This window comes from Hippocampus bargibanti, linkage group LG02 (genome assembly GCF_051943395.1).
Source record: "Hippocampus bargibanti isolate YZ-2025 linkage group LG02, ASM5194339v1, whole genome shotgun sequence".
NCBI classification, from domain to species: domain Eukaryota; kingdom Metazoa; phylum Chordata; class Actinopteri; order Syngnathiformes; family Syngnathidae; genus Hippocampus; species Hippocampus bargibanti.
This window is the reverse complement of record NC_142735.1, coordinates 11,168,452-11,185,272: the sequence shown is the minus strand read 5'-3', so window position 1 is coordinate 11,185,272 and position 16,821 is coordinate 11,168,452. Positions and strand designations below refer to the sequence as shown.

General features: G+C 42.2%; 1 protein-coding gene across 1 annotated transcript in view; it reads right to left on the bottom strand.

The window, feature by feature from the left end:
• The window catches only part of LOC148901534 (teneurin-3), a 230,857-nt gene that overhangs the window by 119,309 nt on the left and 94,727 nt on the right, over positions 1 to 16,821 (bottom strand). The window contains exon 7 of the mRNA XM_088988989.1: positions 1,775 to 2,006. Coding sequence (XP_088845115.1) covers positions 1,775 to 2,006 — 232 coding nt within the window. The remainder of the gene's footprint in view (positions 1 to 1,774; positions 2,007 to 16,821) is intronic.

Here is a 16,821-nt window from a genome sequence, read left to right as displayed (position 1 = left end):
AAGCTTTATTTGAAGTTCCCTTCTCAATGCTTTTGCGCTGTCCTCTCGAAATGTGACCATGTGCAGCTCAACAGCCAGCGGGGAAGGACAGAAACCTCCAAACACGAGACTTAATTTTCTTGCATTTATAATATGCTTTTGTTTCACTAAAATGCAAAAAGGGATATGCAGGTGTGTGAAGACAAAAGTCTTCCAAGGATCAAGTTTTTGGATGACATTCACCGCCGTCGATGAGCTATTCTGACTAACTGCAGAAATAATAATATAAAATAAAAATGGACTTACATTAGTGGAAAGCAAAGCAATCCACAAAAAAAATGATCAGAAAAACCAGGAAACCCCTATTCGTCCCACAATGGGGAAATTTGATATTTTGATATATATTTGATAGACTCATCAGAAAGCTCTGTCATGGCCTGAAATGATTATGAATAATTTAATCAAAGGTGCTGGAATCGGGAGGGATTCAAAACAGGCATGATTGGATTGGATTGTATTGGATTGGATTGGATTTGCCTTTATTAGTCTCGCAGTGGAGAAATTTACATTTCACAGCAGCAAATCAGAATCATCTTTATCTTTATTTGCCAAGTATGTCGGACACACAAGGAAGTTATGAAAGAAATGAAAGTAGAAAAGCAAAACACAGGAGCTGCTGGAAAGGATGAATCGGAGTATCCTTTTTCTGGTTTACACCGGAATACTGAAGTCCTGAATCTGGTTTCAAACACTAATTAGAAATTGAATAATGGTCATTATTTGAATTGACATCAGCATCAGTTTTCAATTCTAATTTAAGACCTTAAACCAAATGCGGAACTCTAAGACAGTCTTCGAATCGTACTTTGAAACTCAAACTCTTAAAACTTAAAACTGCAATTTCATCCCTCAAAGGCCTTTAACGCTGCATTTGATGTTCTTGGTGCTCACCGAGGCATATGTGCTTGAGGGCAAGTTTTCGCATCTTTAGTAGTGGTCGCTTTTTTAAAATACTCCACCAGCACCTCTACTATTGGATGCACCATCTGATATCACCACGAGGCTATGCCCACGTAATGACTTGGTTTGTGAGGGCCCTGTTAAATGCAACATCAATCGGCTTTAACTTGAAACCATAGCCTTCGCTTTCTCACCGAATGTGAAACTGTTGGGGTAATTCGCCATACAAACATCTCTCAACATCGCTCCGTAGTCTTTGTTTACATTCTGAACTTCCTCATACGTCATAACCTGCCTTCCTTTACACGATGTCGCATTTTCATTACGTCACATCCTGTCGCGTCATTAATATGCGCCGCATAAATACTCCTGCAGCCCGTTCGTCTTGCTCTCTCTCTCTCTCTCCATGCTCCCTCCGCGCGGCCGACACCGCGATGCCCCATGCTCTCCCAAATTAAATCAACTTTCTGTTCAAGACCTGGCTCCCTGATGATTTAACCATCGAATTCCATCAACACCCATCGAAGCAATGAACCAAGGGCGAACGATAAAAATAATCCAACAGAAACTCTAACACTTTGAACCCCTGTTTTGAAATGTTATTTTAAAGCCTTAAACCTAGCTTGAAACCCAAATTTAAAACTTTACTACTACTTTACAAATATGCAAATAAGGCTATTTTGTCAAAAGTCTTGGTAACAGAATAATTAATAGGGCAGCAGATTATTACTTCGGGAAATGAAATATCCTAATCAACGGTGGGATATTGCGGTCACCAAGACATCCGAGCGAACAAAGCAGCAATGCATGCTGGGAAGCATGGTGCTTCATTTACCGGCTCTCCAAGGCCACATTGCTGCCCAGCACCCAGCTGTCCTGCAGCTGGACGCATTCCGCCGTGTTCTGCAAATCGGCCGCCAGGCCGGCAGCGGGAGATGGGCTCGCGGCCCTGTGATTGGCCAGCGAGCCGCGGCTCAGAGATGTGATGGAGGGGTGCTGCTTGTGGGGGGGTGGTGGAGGTGCCGGCGGCAGGGGGGGTGGACCCTGAGGACTGGACAGATGGTCGCCTGGAGAGAGAAGAGAGAGGAGGGGAGAGACAGACTAATATTAGACTTTAATTGAAGCTTTTGTTTTCTATTTAGTGAGGCGACTAATTGATTCCACAACCCTGCAGATGTTTTTAAACCTTAACTTATAAGTCCAACTAAGACTTGAAACCTTACTTTGAACCCCTGGCCCTTGCTCGGAAGCCAACATTTAATTGCAACATTGCCTGCATACCTTATTTTAAAAGCCTAATCTTGGCTTGAATACGTAAATTTATTTTATTTTTTGAAAGCCAAAATTTTAATCATTGGCTTGAAGCCCTACTTTGTGACTACAACTCCAAGGTGATACACACACACATATTATATATATATATATATATATATATATATATATATATATATATATATATATATATATATATATATATATATATATATATATATAGGTGACAGTCGTGCCTGTGGTGGTCGGAGCACTCGGGGCAGTGACCCCCAAACTCGACGAGTGGTTGCAACAGATCCCGGGAACAACATCGGATATCTCGGTCCAGAAAAGCACAGTGCTGGGAACAGCACGGATACTGCGCAGAACCCTCAAGCTTCCTGGCCTCTGGTAGAGGACCCGAGCTGAAATGGGGACAGACACCACCGTTGGTGGGTGAGACGAGGATTTTTTTTTTTTTTTTCACAGTGAGACCTCAACTTACAAACACCTTATCTTACAAACTTTTTGTCTTAAGAACGTCAAATTTATGAAAATTAAACCTTATAATAAGCACTATTTTCATAATACACACCCACCACGGCTGGCGGAGTGATCTTCAGCGGAAGCACACGATCGAACAGCGCTTCAGCCAGCACTACTTTGCACACCCCCTCTCATTGAATGCACACGTCAATCGCCTACTTGGAGCTTTTTGCTGATAATTTTACTATGATGGGACCGAAAAAAAAAACACCACAGGCTCGTGTTCAGTCCAAGAAGACACAAAATAAAACCACAGTCGTTGAGAAGAAGGAGATAATTGAAAAACACGAACGAGGTGTGCTTTAGGGGCAGAGCACGGCTATGCTAAGTCAACCATTGCTCACATTCTCCGGAAAAGAGAAGCCATCAAAGGTGCGTCTATTGCAAAAGGTGTTTCCGTGCTCTCAAAGCGACGGTCTCGGGCAATCGCAGAAGTTGAAAAACTTCTGTTAAATTGGATTCACGAAAAGCAGCTATCCGGCGACAGCGTGAGTAAAGCTATTTTATGCGAGAAAGCACGGCTAATTCACGCCGATATCGCCATGCGCCAACCTGAAAGTTCGGCGCTTATTGAGGATTTTAAAGCCAGTAACGGATGGTTCGAGAACATCTGAGGGAGAAGCGGAGAAGGCAATGTTGGCAAAGTGGAATGATGTGCAGGCTTTTACCAAACAGTTCCATCCAGAAAAGACTGGCTATGACAATCATCAACATGATGAACGATAATGTGATGCCTTAGCTTTGTAAGACCTTACAAGTCAGAAAGCAACAGGTGTCAATTAAAAGGTTTTTTTTTATCAGCAAAAAATGATGAGGAGTCTCCAAAGAAAAAAGAAGAGAAGCCACATCAGAGGTTAAGTTACCAACAGTCCTTATGGAAGGTGACTGTCCTTCCATAAGCCATCAACGACCATCAAAAAGGTAAATGACTTTATGATACAATGCAGTGTATTTCTTTCATTACAAAACAATAGCACATTTATTATACATAGAATAAGGTATGTTGTGTGTAGCTTTAAGGCTTATTTAGTTAAAAACTATATTTTATGGAAATCCGGGAACGGATTATTCCCATTTTAATATATTTCCTGATTTTTTTTTTTTTTTTTTTTTTTTTTTTTGAGATACACACTTTTCGCCTTACACACTCTGTCTGGGAACCAATTAAGTTCGTAATTTGAGGTCTCACTGTATACACATATATATACAGTAAAGTCTCGTTATATCGATATCGGTTATATCGATAGTACCGCTTATTACGATACTATTTTCATTTCCCTTGCACATTTCTAGTCTTTTTATGTATAATTAGTACCGTTTAGTACGATACCCGGTTATTACGATAATCCGGTTATTACGGTGCTCCTTTTCATCCCCCGCCGGCCATTTTTGTTGTTTATATCGATATATCCGTCGCGCCATTGGTCAACTTGGTCACGTGTCTTGTTACGTGAGCCGCCATCGGTCGCGCCATTGGTCGACTTGGTCACATGAGCCGCCATCGGTCGCGCTATTGGTCGACTTGGCCGTGTGACTTTGTCACGTGACACGCCATCGGTCGCGCCATTGGTCAACTTGGTCACGTGTCTTGGTTACGTGTCACGCCATCTGTCGCGCCATTGGTCGACTTGGTCAGGTGACTTGGTTACGTGCCCAGCACCCGTGTAGCAGAGCCATTTTCATTTTCAGACGCTAGCTCGTGTGTAGCAGACGAGATTGAAGTGTTTGTGTTAAAAGGTAAAAATGGGAAGCAGAAGAAGATTGATGACTTTTTTAAATTGTATACATACTACAGTAAGATGTAAGTGTTGCAGTTTCCCTGTTGTGTTATGTACATGCCCACTGTACTGTATATGAATGCAATCGTTTTTTGCAACAATGTTTCTTGTTTTGTCTGCTGAAGCGCGGTGATTTTGAAAATTATTAACATTCCATACTGTGTATTAAAGGACAGCCGATGTCACTTTTTATTCAAATGCAAATAAAAATGACTTCACGCCATGACGTCTTGCATTGCTTGTGAATCCAAACAATGGCTTCAGATTCGGATAATATGCTTTCTTGTTACACATCCAGTTATGAATATGTTTCAAATACACTGTAGTTCTGAAGATTAAAGCATACATGTTTACAATCATTAAAGAATTATATGTGCCATTTTGAGGCAACATTGGGGGAACATCTCTCACCCAAAAAAAAGGGAGCTAATGGCCAGCTCCGTTTCTTATATGGCGCTTGGCTGCCCTCTTTTGGCGGCTTTTGTTTAATGCAGTTCGGCGCAGGATCGGATATATCGATAGTCCCGGTTATATCGATATTTTTTCGGACTCCCTTGAATATCGATATAACGAGACTTTACTGTATATATATATATATATATATATACTGCGCAGTATCCGTACTGTTCCCAGCACTGCGCTTTTTCTGGACAGAGATATCCGATGTTGTTCCCGGGATCTGTTTCAACCACTCGTCGAGTTTGGGGGTCACTGCCCCGACTGCTCCGACCACCACAGGCACGACTGTCACCTTTACCTTCCAGGCTGTCTCCAGCTCCTCTCTGAGCCCTTGGTATTTCTCGAATTTCTCATGTTCCTTCTTTCTGATGTTTCCATCACGTGGGACCGCTAAATCCACAACAACGGCTTTCCTTTGCCCTTTATATATGACCACGATATCTGGTTGGTTGGCCATTACCATCTTGTCAGTCTGGATCTGGAAGTCCCACAGGATGTTTGCTCGGTCATTCTCTACTACTTTGAGCGGTGTTTCCCATTTTGACCTTAGGGTTTCCAGTCCATACTCCACACAGATGTTTCGGTAGACTATGCCAGCCACCTGGTTATGGCGCTCCATGTAGGCTTTCCCTGCCAGCATCTAACACCCTGCAGTTATGTTTTGGATTGTCTCAGGTGCATCTTTGCACAACCTACACCTTGGGTCTTGCCTGGTGTTGTATATCTGTGCCTCTATGGCTCTGGTGTTCAAGGCCTGCTCTTGAGCAGCCAGTATGAGTGCCTCTGTGCTGTCCTTTAGGCCAGCCCTCTCTAGCCACTGATAGGACCTCTTGAGATCAGCCACTTCAGTTATGGTTCGGTGGTACATCCCGTGTAGAGGCTTTTCCTCCGATGATTGTACCTCTTCCAGCACCTCATACTCTGTTCCCCATTGTCTGAGACATTGTCTGAGTACCTCATCCGTTGGAGCATTCTCTTTGATGTATTCATTGAGCTTGGATGTTTCATCCTGGACAGTGGCTCTCACACTCACTAGTCCCCGGCCTCCTTCCTTACGGCTTGTGTACAGTCTCAGGGTGCTGGACTTGGGATGGAACCCTCCGTGCATGGTGAGGAGTTTTCGGGTCTTAACATCCGTGGTCTGAATCTCTTCCTTTGGCCACCTTATTATTCCTGCAGGGTATTTGATCCCTGGCAGGGCATAGCTGTTTATTGCCCGGGTCTTGTTCTTGCCATTGAGCTGCCTTCTTAGGACTTGCCTCACCCGAAGGAGGTATTTGGTCGCAGCCGCTTTCCTTGTTGCTAGTTCGAGGTTGCCATTGGCCTGTGGTATACCGAGGTACTTGTAGCTGTTTTCAATGTGTGCTATTGTTCCTTCAGGGAGTGAGACCCCTTCAGTGTGGACTACCTTGCCCCTCTTAGTCACCATCCGACTACATTTCTCCAGCCCGAATGACATCCTGATGTCACTGCTATAGATCCTGATTGTGTGGATCAGGGAGTCTATGTCCCTTTCGCTCTTAGCATACAGCTTAATGTCATCCATGTAGAGGAGGTGTCTGATTGTAGCTCCATTTCTGAGGCGGTATCCATAGCCTGTCTTGGTGATTATTTGGCTGAGGGGGTTCAGTTTTATGCAGAACAGCAGTGGGGAGAGTGCATCACCTTGGTATATGCCACATTTGATGGACACTTGGGTTAGTGGCTTGCCATTGGCTTCAAGTGTGGTTTTCCACATCCTAATCGAGTTTGCAATGACGGCTCTCATGGTCCTGTTGACCTTATACAACTCCAAGCATTCAGTGATCCATGTGTGTGGCATCGAGTCATATGCTTTCTTGTAATCAATCTTTAGCCAGTATTTGTGGACCATATCCGGGCCTGGTGCCGTCCAGTATTTCATACCAGAGACTCTTTCTTGTATGTCTGCCGGTGTTATGGTAACTGGGTTCTGTTCAGGAAGGTTGCTGTGCTCCTCTTTCAGAGTCACCAGCCATTGTGAACTGCTGTTATGTGTGGCCTTCTTCTCCCATATGCCTTTCCAGTATCTTTCAGTTTCCAACCTTGGAGGGTCTCCTCTGCTATTCGAACTCTGCCACTGAGCGTACACTTTCACAGGTTGTGTTGCGAAGAGCCTGTTTATTCTTCTGGCCTCATTCTCTTTTGAGTACCTCTTTAGGCGACTGGGCACGGCCTGGAGCCTTTGCTTGTGGATGTTTGGCGTTCAGTCACGGGTGTGCTTGAGCCTATCCATCCAGCAGTGGTTACCAGTCCATTGCAGGGCGCACGTGCACAAACAATCATCCGTGCTCACAATCACAACTACGTACACTTTCGAGTGTTCCATTAACCTGGCAGGCATGCTTTTAGAATGTGTGAAGAAACTGAAAAACCATGCCGGCACGAGGAGAAGATGCAAACTCCACAAAAGAATGCAAGATCCAATTTTGAACCCTGCACCGCTGCACTATGAGGCAGAAATCAATGTTGCATCTGATTTCAATCCTTAGATTTTAAACATTAACCGTGTCTTGAAAGCGGATTTCAAAATGCGAAACCCTTTTCAACATCATATTCCCGTTTAGTACCGTAACACAAGCTTTGAATAGTAAATCAAAATTTGGCAAGTAGTGGCTACTTAAGCAGTGATTAACAGTTATTATAGTCCATTCAAAGGACTAGAACAGGGCACGTCAAAACAATGCAGACTCTTTAGATGCATACGAATAGGGTGTACAGTGCATGTTTTTAGAGCTCAGGTTCCCCAATGCGCCCACCCACAACGCTCCTATGCATGTACTTTAATTACCAAATTGGTATTGAGAGCAAGCAGACGTGGATAAAACGTGGGACAAACAGCCACTTGTAAGACACCAAATAAAATAAATAAAGTAAGAGTGAGACATTAAACTGAGAAAAGATGCAAGCATTGCAGAAAAAAAACAATAGGATGGCTAGTCAGTGCAGGGCATCTCTCTTTTTTTTTCTCAAACAGAAGGTCAGTTAGCAGAGCATCTGGTTCTTTTACAGCCGCTTAATGCCATGCGTCATGTTTGATTACTGCCGGAAAAGACTCCCAAATAACTAATGACCAGAACATCCATTAAATCCAAGTTGGTGAGAACAGGTTTTCCAATTTCACACAAAGCCGTGGAATCGGCCCCCCAGAATCGCACACATGATAATCTATCCATCTCGGCCGGCTCATTTAAACAGGTGAAAAAAAGACGCACAATGCTGACAAATGGGAAGAGTAGCCTTTCTGAGCAATATAATGACTTATATTGTTCAGTATTAGTTCTTTCCACTATCAATTAATATTATTATTTGTATTATTTAAACAGCCCGGTAGCCGAGTGGTTAGCACACCGGCTTCACAGTGCAGAGGTCGCCGGTTCGCGTCCCGGACCGGCCTCCCTGTGTGGAGTTTGCATGTTCTCCCCGGACCCGCGTGGGTTTCCTCCGGGTCCTCCGGTTTCCTCCCACACTCCAAAAACATGCACGGCAGGCAGATTGACCACTCCAAATTGTCTCTAGGTGTGAGTGTGAGAGTGACTGTTGTATGTCTTTGTGTGCCCTGCGATTGGGTGGCAACCAATTCAGGGCGTCCCCCGCCTCGTGCCCGAAGACAGCTGAGATAGGCTCCAGCAACCCCCGCGACCCTAATGAGGAATAAGCGGTACGGAAAATGAGATGAGAGATTATTTAAACAAAACAGGCAAAAAAGTCAGACTTTCCTTCATTCCCTTTCTACCGCTAGGCTGGGCTCAGTTCGTAGAGGCAACAGCTTTTGCAGGGAAGCCCAGACTCCCCTCTCTGCCACTTCTTCCAGCTCGGAGATTTCAAGGCGTTCCTGGGCTACCTGGAAGACACAATGTCTCTCCACATGTCCAGGGTCATACCTTGGATTTATACTCCGCTACATGAGCTAAAATCTTATCCGCAAACTGGAGAGGGCAGGTCACCCTTTTTCGATTGAGAAACATTGTTTCAGATTTAGAGGTGCTGAAATATTCCCAAATGCTTCACACTCAGCTGCAAACTTCTCCAGTGACAGTCGCATATCCCGACCTCAAGAAGCCAAAAGTAGCACAACATCTGCAAGGAGACGCTCAACGCTGTCCCGAGAAGTTCCGTCCAAAAAGTCAGTGATAAAAGGCAGCATTGGCAAGTATAACCCTCCCTGGGAATGAATCTGAGTGACTGCTGGTAATGCAAACCAAACTCAGACCAAGGGGCTCGGCACGCCATACTCCTGAAGCCGATTGCCTTCTCCAAGTCCATAAAGCACATGGAGACTGGTGAGTAAACTTGCATACACCCGGGGACCCTGCCAAGGGTGTAGTGTTGGTCCACTGTTCCACGGCCAGGATGAAAACCACACTCCACCACTCTACCCAATAATCATAACCATAAAACAGCCCCACAAAATCCAGGGCCTTGAGGAACGCCGTGCAAATAACATCGAACCTTTAGCGACTTTAACCACAGATATAAGAGAGCCAATCTCAGAGTACTCACACTCTGCCTTTGCAAAAGAAGGTGTGTTGGTGGAATTAAGGAGGACTTTGAAGTATTCTGGCCACCAACTCAGAACATTCAGCGTTGAGGTCAGCAGGACCTGGTGTTAATTGAGAACTGCTTCCCCTTCCTGAGACATCGGCTTCCATGGCCACACCGAATCCTACTCACCTGCAAGTTATTGCCTTGGTGACCAATCAAAATAGATTCCACTCGGTTAGTCCATACCCATCAGCTGCCTCTGGAGTCCTACAAGCTATAAAGATCTCATAGGATTCCTTTTTCAGTTACATCTCTTGCTGCCGGTGTCCATCAGCGGGTTTGGGTGTTACTGCAATTTTTACTTTTATTGTTATTATCATTATTGGTTGTAAGAGCAATACCGTTTGGCTTCATGCATTAAAATGAATAGATAAATGTAAGATAAGATAAATGTAATTTTAAAACTTGGGCTGCAGTTTCAAAGTAGGGTTTCAAAGCCTAGATTAGCATTTAAATCCTGAGTTACTATTTAAAAAAAAAGTCACTTTTCCAAACAAATAACACGTCCATTAAAAAAACAGCTGATGAGATTGATCAAACGTCCGCGTTCTCAACCAGGCATTTTTTGATGGTGGGGGACAATTTTGTCAACAGCATCTCCATTATAGGATATTGTTGAGAATTCTCTTTAATAACATAACAGTTTGGGGCCAAAGTAATTCAGTAAATTAGCATAGCAGTGAAAAATGCTGTTTTTCAATATTAAACTAACAATAATAATGAGAAGAGGGACACGTCTAAAACAATGATGTGGATGTCTTTATCCAACAGTCATTGAAGACAGGATTAATCAATTGATCAGTTACCTTTTTCAATATTTATGTAGGTCTCAGTTAATTAAGGCATACTGTCAGTAATTGGTCGACAGGTACAAGGTAGGTTACAGGTAGGGAGGTAGTTAGGATAATAGAGACGTGCTTATGGTGGTCTGTCTGTCGGTTGATAGGTAGTGATGGCATGAGTGAGTAAACAGGATGGAAGGTAAGTGGGTCGGTACGAATATCCGTTGGCCGTTAGGGAAGTGGGTCAATCTGAAAGTTTATCAGTCACAGTTAAGTATGTACTGTAGGTAGGTAGGTAGGTAGGTAGGTAGGTAGCTAGGTAGGTAGGTTGGTAGGTAAGTAGGTCAGTCGGGAGGTTTTAAGATTACAAGTAGGTCAGTCGGTCAGCTATGAACTGGTAGTCAAGGGCATATATACCATACATCAAGTCAGTAAATCAGTAAGTAGGTTGAAAGGTAAGGTAGGTGAGTTCAGGGCTGAATCGTATTTCAGTTAGTCAACTCAATAATCTAAATATAACCTGGTGCTTCTTCGTTCTTTAAAAATGACATGTGGCCTTTAAGGACAAAAGATGATCCACACCTATTGTAATATCAGCCACTGCATGACCGTAAAGAACGTAGAATGTAGAGTCAAGATTCCCCGAGAGTGGTTGGTGAATGGATTATATCACAACAGTACCAAACAGTCAGCCCGTCATTGTCTCATTCACATTTTGCCACAATGGTGCCACTTTTTTGCCAGTCAGGCCTATTGGGTTCCTGTGACATTCATTTTAAATGAGCATGAATTCAAGCATTGAGAGCCCTTGCATATCAGACGATATAATGTTCTGGCACAACAGTCGCTTTGTAGCCATTAAACCAACCGCACGTCATGAAAGACTTTATGCTCATTGTGCAAGTACCGCAAAAGGTCCTGTGCCATTTTGCTCTCCATTAAGAGACTGATGCCGCCACTAATGGAACTGAAAGGCCATTTGCTTTGACTGCCTCGGCCTTCGGCAAACACAAAATGGTGCGTGCATAGGATTCCTGCTACTATTTAATGTTTGTATGCGCACAACATGATCGCTGAAAGAAAACTGACTCTGGATGCCGAAAAGCGTGTGATAAAAAGCCCTTTTAGAATTTTGGTTTAAATGTAGTGAATAATGGATGACGTACAGGATTAAATATTTTTGGGGAAGGACGGTTCTTTATCAGTGTGTTCAGTTGATAAAATACCACAGGCTTCCCCGGCTAATAAGCAGTGATCCCAACTAAATCAAATACGTAGATCCCAAAATTAAGTCAAGCAAAATCATGTCTGCAGGAGAAAAGGCATCATATTTATCTATTTGTCCTGTATGAAGCTGGCTCGGTCAATAGGCGGTGATAACATGAAGCGGATTACGAAGTAGCAACCATGCAGCAGACACTTGAAGTTGGAAAGCTTCAAATCTAGAGACTTTGAAAAACAATAAAGCAATTATTGCTCAGTCCAATTCTAACAGTTTCTCACATCAGAGTGAATTGATTACATTTTGGGCAATATCTTCTTGCACGTTGTTGCTTGTTTTGTCACACACTGATGTTGTTAACATACTTCGATGTTCAAACAGGACATATAATGTACCACTGTTGTTTCACTGTTCTTGTGAATAAATATGTTAGTACTTTATTGGTTCTGTTCTGTTGATGTTTGGTATGGACTGTCAACATATGTATTTCTTTAGCAGTATGTACCTTCTTGAGGTGACCTGGCCTGCCTGTCAAATTAAAAAAATCAATGTGGCACCCGAGCTCCAAAAAATTGCCCACCCCCGGTCTATAGGGCTGTTGATATTCTGGAGTTTCATACAGTATACTAAGTGAAATGGTTCATATGAAAGTAATGTTTTGGTTGCCAGATAAATAGGCATGTCACTCATTTAGAAGATAGCTTGGAAGGCATTTTTCGATTGGGGTTGGATGGTACGTAAGTCTACCTGAAGGTCTGTCAATAGGGAGGAAGTTTCGTCCATATGTTGGTTGATTGGTCAGGTACGATATGTTTGTTAGTGGGTCATTCAATCTGTACTGGTACTGGCAGGTACTGATCTATCCAGAAAATGGGTGAACTCCTTATTCCATCACTTTATTATTCCATTGTAACACGGTAATATTTTTCCCTTGGCGAGGGTTGCTAATGGAACAGAAGGGGAGGGCTGACGGGAGGTCTATTCCGTGGATTTGGGGCCCATCAGGACAACCTTGCCGTGGGGGGGTTTGAGGGTGGTTGATTTCACTCAAAGACAGCTGACATTTCCAGACAGTATTTTTTTAGTCTTTTTTTAAAGTGCGGAAGAAAAAAGTGTTGTTAAATCCATCATATTTTATACTAGAATAACTGCTCTCCTCCTCCTCTTCAATGCTGTCTGATCAAACAGCTAGACCTCTTTTTAAGTCACATCTCAGCAGAGGAATGCGTATAGGGCAAAGTAACCGATATTTCAAAGATTACATAATTCTTGCACCATGGAAATAACCCTGCAAGTTATTTAGCAGGGCATTCATCAGTGGGTATTTGAATTCCAGATATTCATTGCAAATGCATGGGACGTGAATACATGTTCTGAATGCAAAAACCTCCGCGAGAGCGCAGATGGCAGATGATCTCACAGATGATGACAGTTTAGCATCTCCCTTCTGACAGCTCGCCACTGCCGTAAACATCCTCTTCTACCAAATAGCATGCTGACAAAACATGTTAATATTTCTCCTGTGTGGCCATTTTTTGTTTATCAGGACCAGGTAGGTAACATGGTACACTTACACACTAGGTCTACTACTACTGCCAACCAGAACATCAGCAAATCATTCAAGCAGATGACAGATTGTAGCCACTGAGTTTAGTGGTGATAATTTTATAAGTTCACTCTACTCTTTCCTAAGCAACCATGAAATAAAAGTCATTCATCCATCCATCCACCCATCGATCCACCCATTTTCTGATTCCCTTCTCCTCACAAGGGTACGCAGGGCGTTCTGGAGCCGAAGGCCAGATGTCTTTGGGCAGTTGATGGGGTACACCCTGAAGTGGTTGCCAGCTAAATATAAGACATACAATCACACCATGAATAATTTAATACCTGTAATTTCAGATGAAGTTCCTTACAACAACAATAACCTGCTTCCACTGGATGATAGTTAATATTTCAAGAGTACGGATATGACCAAAAAAATATTTTAAAAAAACACTGAAAATGAAATGAGTATGAGAAGTTAAGTCTGATCCAAATGAGTTGGTTTTGGCAACTGGTGAATGCTTTGAAGACGCTTGTGAGTGTGTTTGAGTACGACAGGCCTGGAGAGGAGCCACATACCGGATATTGGCAGGTTGGCCAACATTATCCGTGTGATGACATAGTAAATGACGTAGTAATTGACGTACAGACACAAGAATATGTACACTTACACCATCAAAACTGGCACACTTGAAATCCACACGATTCCTGAAGAAGTCCTGTCTTTGGAAGGGTTTATCTTTGATTTTTAGACTGTGTCATACTGTGTACTTTTTTGTCCACATATTCTGTATTAGGTGATACACTACAGACTACATTTTAAGGAAATAAAAATACATGCATTCAAAGGGTGACATTTTATTCATTCCAAGTTGTAATTTTATAATGAATAATGTATTATGAAGAAAAAAAAGTACTTCCATTGTGATTATTTCAAGTAATGGTTACCAAGCTGCTGTACTAAGCTGATCGTCGGGCTTAATGGACTCTCTGCATGCATTATTTCCACATTTCGAGATGGGAATAATTAACTTCCGGTTGCTCGTCTAAAATTTAGCGATAGCCTCAAAGGCTTTAAACTGGCTATCTGCTGAAATGATGTCAAATTACTTTTATTTAAGTATTACCTTATTAATTACTCCAGAAGTGATGAAAGCACCATATTCGATTTAATGACCCACTTGCTCGTTCACTGTACTGCAGGTCCATACAAACATAGACTTGCATGGCTTATTTTGACACGCTGAAGCCAAATTACTTTAGAGGGCATAAAAACACCAAGAGAAGAAAATACCTTTGCTGTCATGTTGTAGGGTGCACAGGCAACAAAATTGCGCTTATGAAAACAAAAAAGACAAACCATAATAAAGTAACAAGAACATAATGACAAACATGAACTACAAACTAAAGGATGAGGATAAATGTTATAATGACGCTTTGCGGCGGAGCAGCCATATATTTCCAGTGCTTCAGATGACATTGCCACTTTGAAAACAACCTGCTCAAAGGTACAAAACATCCCCACGTTGACACAATTTAAAAGAATGAGGTTCATTTTCTTTCAGGTGGTGTCTCGGCAGTTATGACAAAACGGAGACTGAAATTTTATGCACTGCAAATTTTTCTCCCGCAAATACTACATGAATTAATATGCATATAGTCCATTTTTAAAAAGAGAAATTTTGATAAACTTGACCATGAATGGACTTTGAGAATTTACTCAAACTCATGTGTCATTTATTTAGGCTACATGAACGTCAGTTTGCATCTTCTACTGTTCTGACCTAATTTCTCACTAAACAATAAAATAAAAGTTCTTCTGAAAATGCATGGGAACAATCGTAGGTGAGCTATTTGGCATCACTGCAGCGCCTTGCGTGAGAAACACCTGGAACTCTTTCTTGTGCCAATGTAGTTCTGTATGATCTTGATCATATCTCCATGTGATGTTTGGGAGGATAAAAAAAATAAATGTCAATTGTCACAGAGAATCAGAGATTTTTTTTTTTATACTGCCACATTAATGTGTGGATGCATATTGTGATTCCTCCGCCATTCGAGCACCACCATCTCGGGCTTTGAAGCCACACGATCATCATGCTAAGCAGTAAGGTTTAACGAATGTACTGTCACACACACACACACACACACACACACACACACACACACACACACACACACACACACACACACACACACACACACACACACACACACACACACACACACACACACACACACACACACACACACACACACACACACACACATATATATATATATATATATATATATATACAGTAAAGTCTCGTTATATCGATATTCTCGGGAGTCCGAAAAAATATCGATATAACCGGGACTATCGATATATCCGACCCTGCGCACATGTAATTTTCTCCTTGCGTTCATAGAAATACTATCGTAATAAGCGGTACTATCGATATAACCGATATCGATATAACGAGACTTTACTGTATATATATATTGTTGTGCAAGTTGTTGCAATTATGTTTCCTTCTCGTTTTAAAAAGCTTCACCTAACTGCATTCTAGTCAATAAACTGGCAATTTAATGTAAATTCAATGCAAACAAATATTTAGAAAAAATAAGGCAATTAAAAATTTTAACACACTCGTATAATGCAGAAGATAAAGTATTTTGTGCACCACAGTACTCATATATTTGCCTCATTCATTATTAACAAGTTATTCAAGCTGATGAACGATGAACAAATACATGCATTTTGGTGCCTTTATATCTCACACTAATCCCTGTCCACTCAAATGTTATTTTATTGATTTATTTATTTAGTGTGTGTGAGTAACTTCAAACATTAGCAGTTCCTTTTCCTTGCCACACACAAAAAAATGAAAAAAAATGTGTTCGGTGTTGGAAGCAGAAGATCACACAGCATGCACCGTGAAAATCCCTCTGCTTTCCAAAGCGCTTTCCCGGGGCCCGAGCTATGAATTGATAGCCCACAGTTGCAATACACTTGGCAGCAGAGTAGAGCGGAGCCAGCACAGAATAATAATAATGCCAGTCGTTGGTTTACTCTTAAACCGCAGTACTTGTTGTGTGTGTACGTTGCACAAAGCACATACTACAGTACAGAAACACACATCAGGAGCCTCACAGTATGACCGCTGCTGTGGAAGACGCACCGCTAAGTCCTTGGAGGCCACACTGAACACTCAATCGGCAACACATTACGGCCCACAGCACTCGAATGGGGTCACCACCGCCGCTGCGCACACATAAACATACACGCGTTCGCGACGACGCACACGAACACACAAAACACACACACACACACACATGCATACACACACACACACGCACACACACACACAAGCCAGCAAGGAACCCAATTGCCTCAACTAAAATAATGTTGCTTCCAGTGATAGGCCCATTTACAATTGTCGCGCCTTGCACATCCAAATGCAATGATACAATTAGAAATGATCAAATTGACCCTAGAATGGTTGGTTTAAACCAAAATGGGTTCTTCTCTTAATTTTAAGTGGACTCCTCATGACACAGAAGGCTATGAAGTTGTATGTAGCTAAAAAAAAACATCAACATCAAAAAAAGATTTTGGGTCTAAATGTTTCCAAAATTTGGAGCGGGAGCGGGCAAAAGGAGGGATTGCTATGGAGGTCTCTGCAGAGGTGCATCTTTTTTCAGATCAGTCATTACTACAGTCCCATTTATTTATTTTTTGTATTGCATGTTA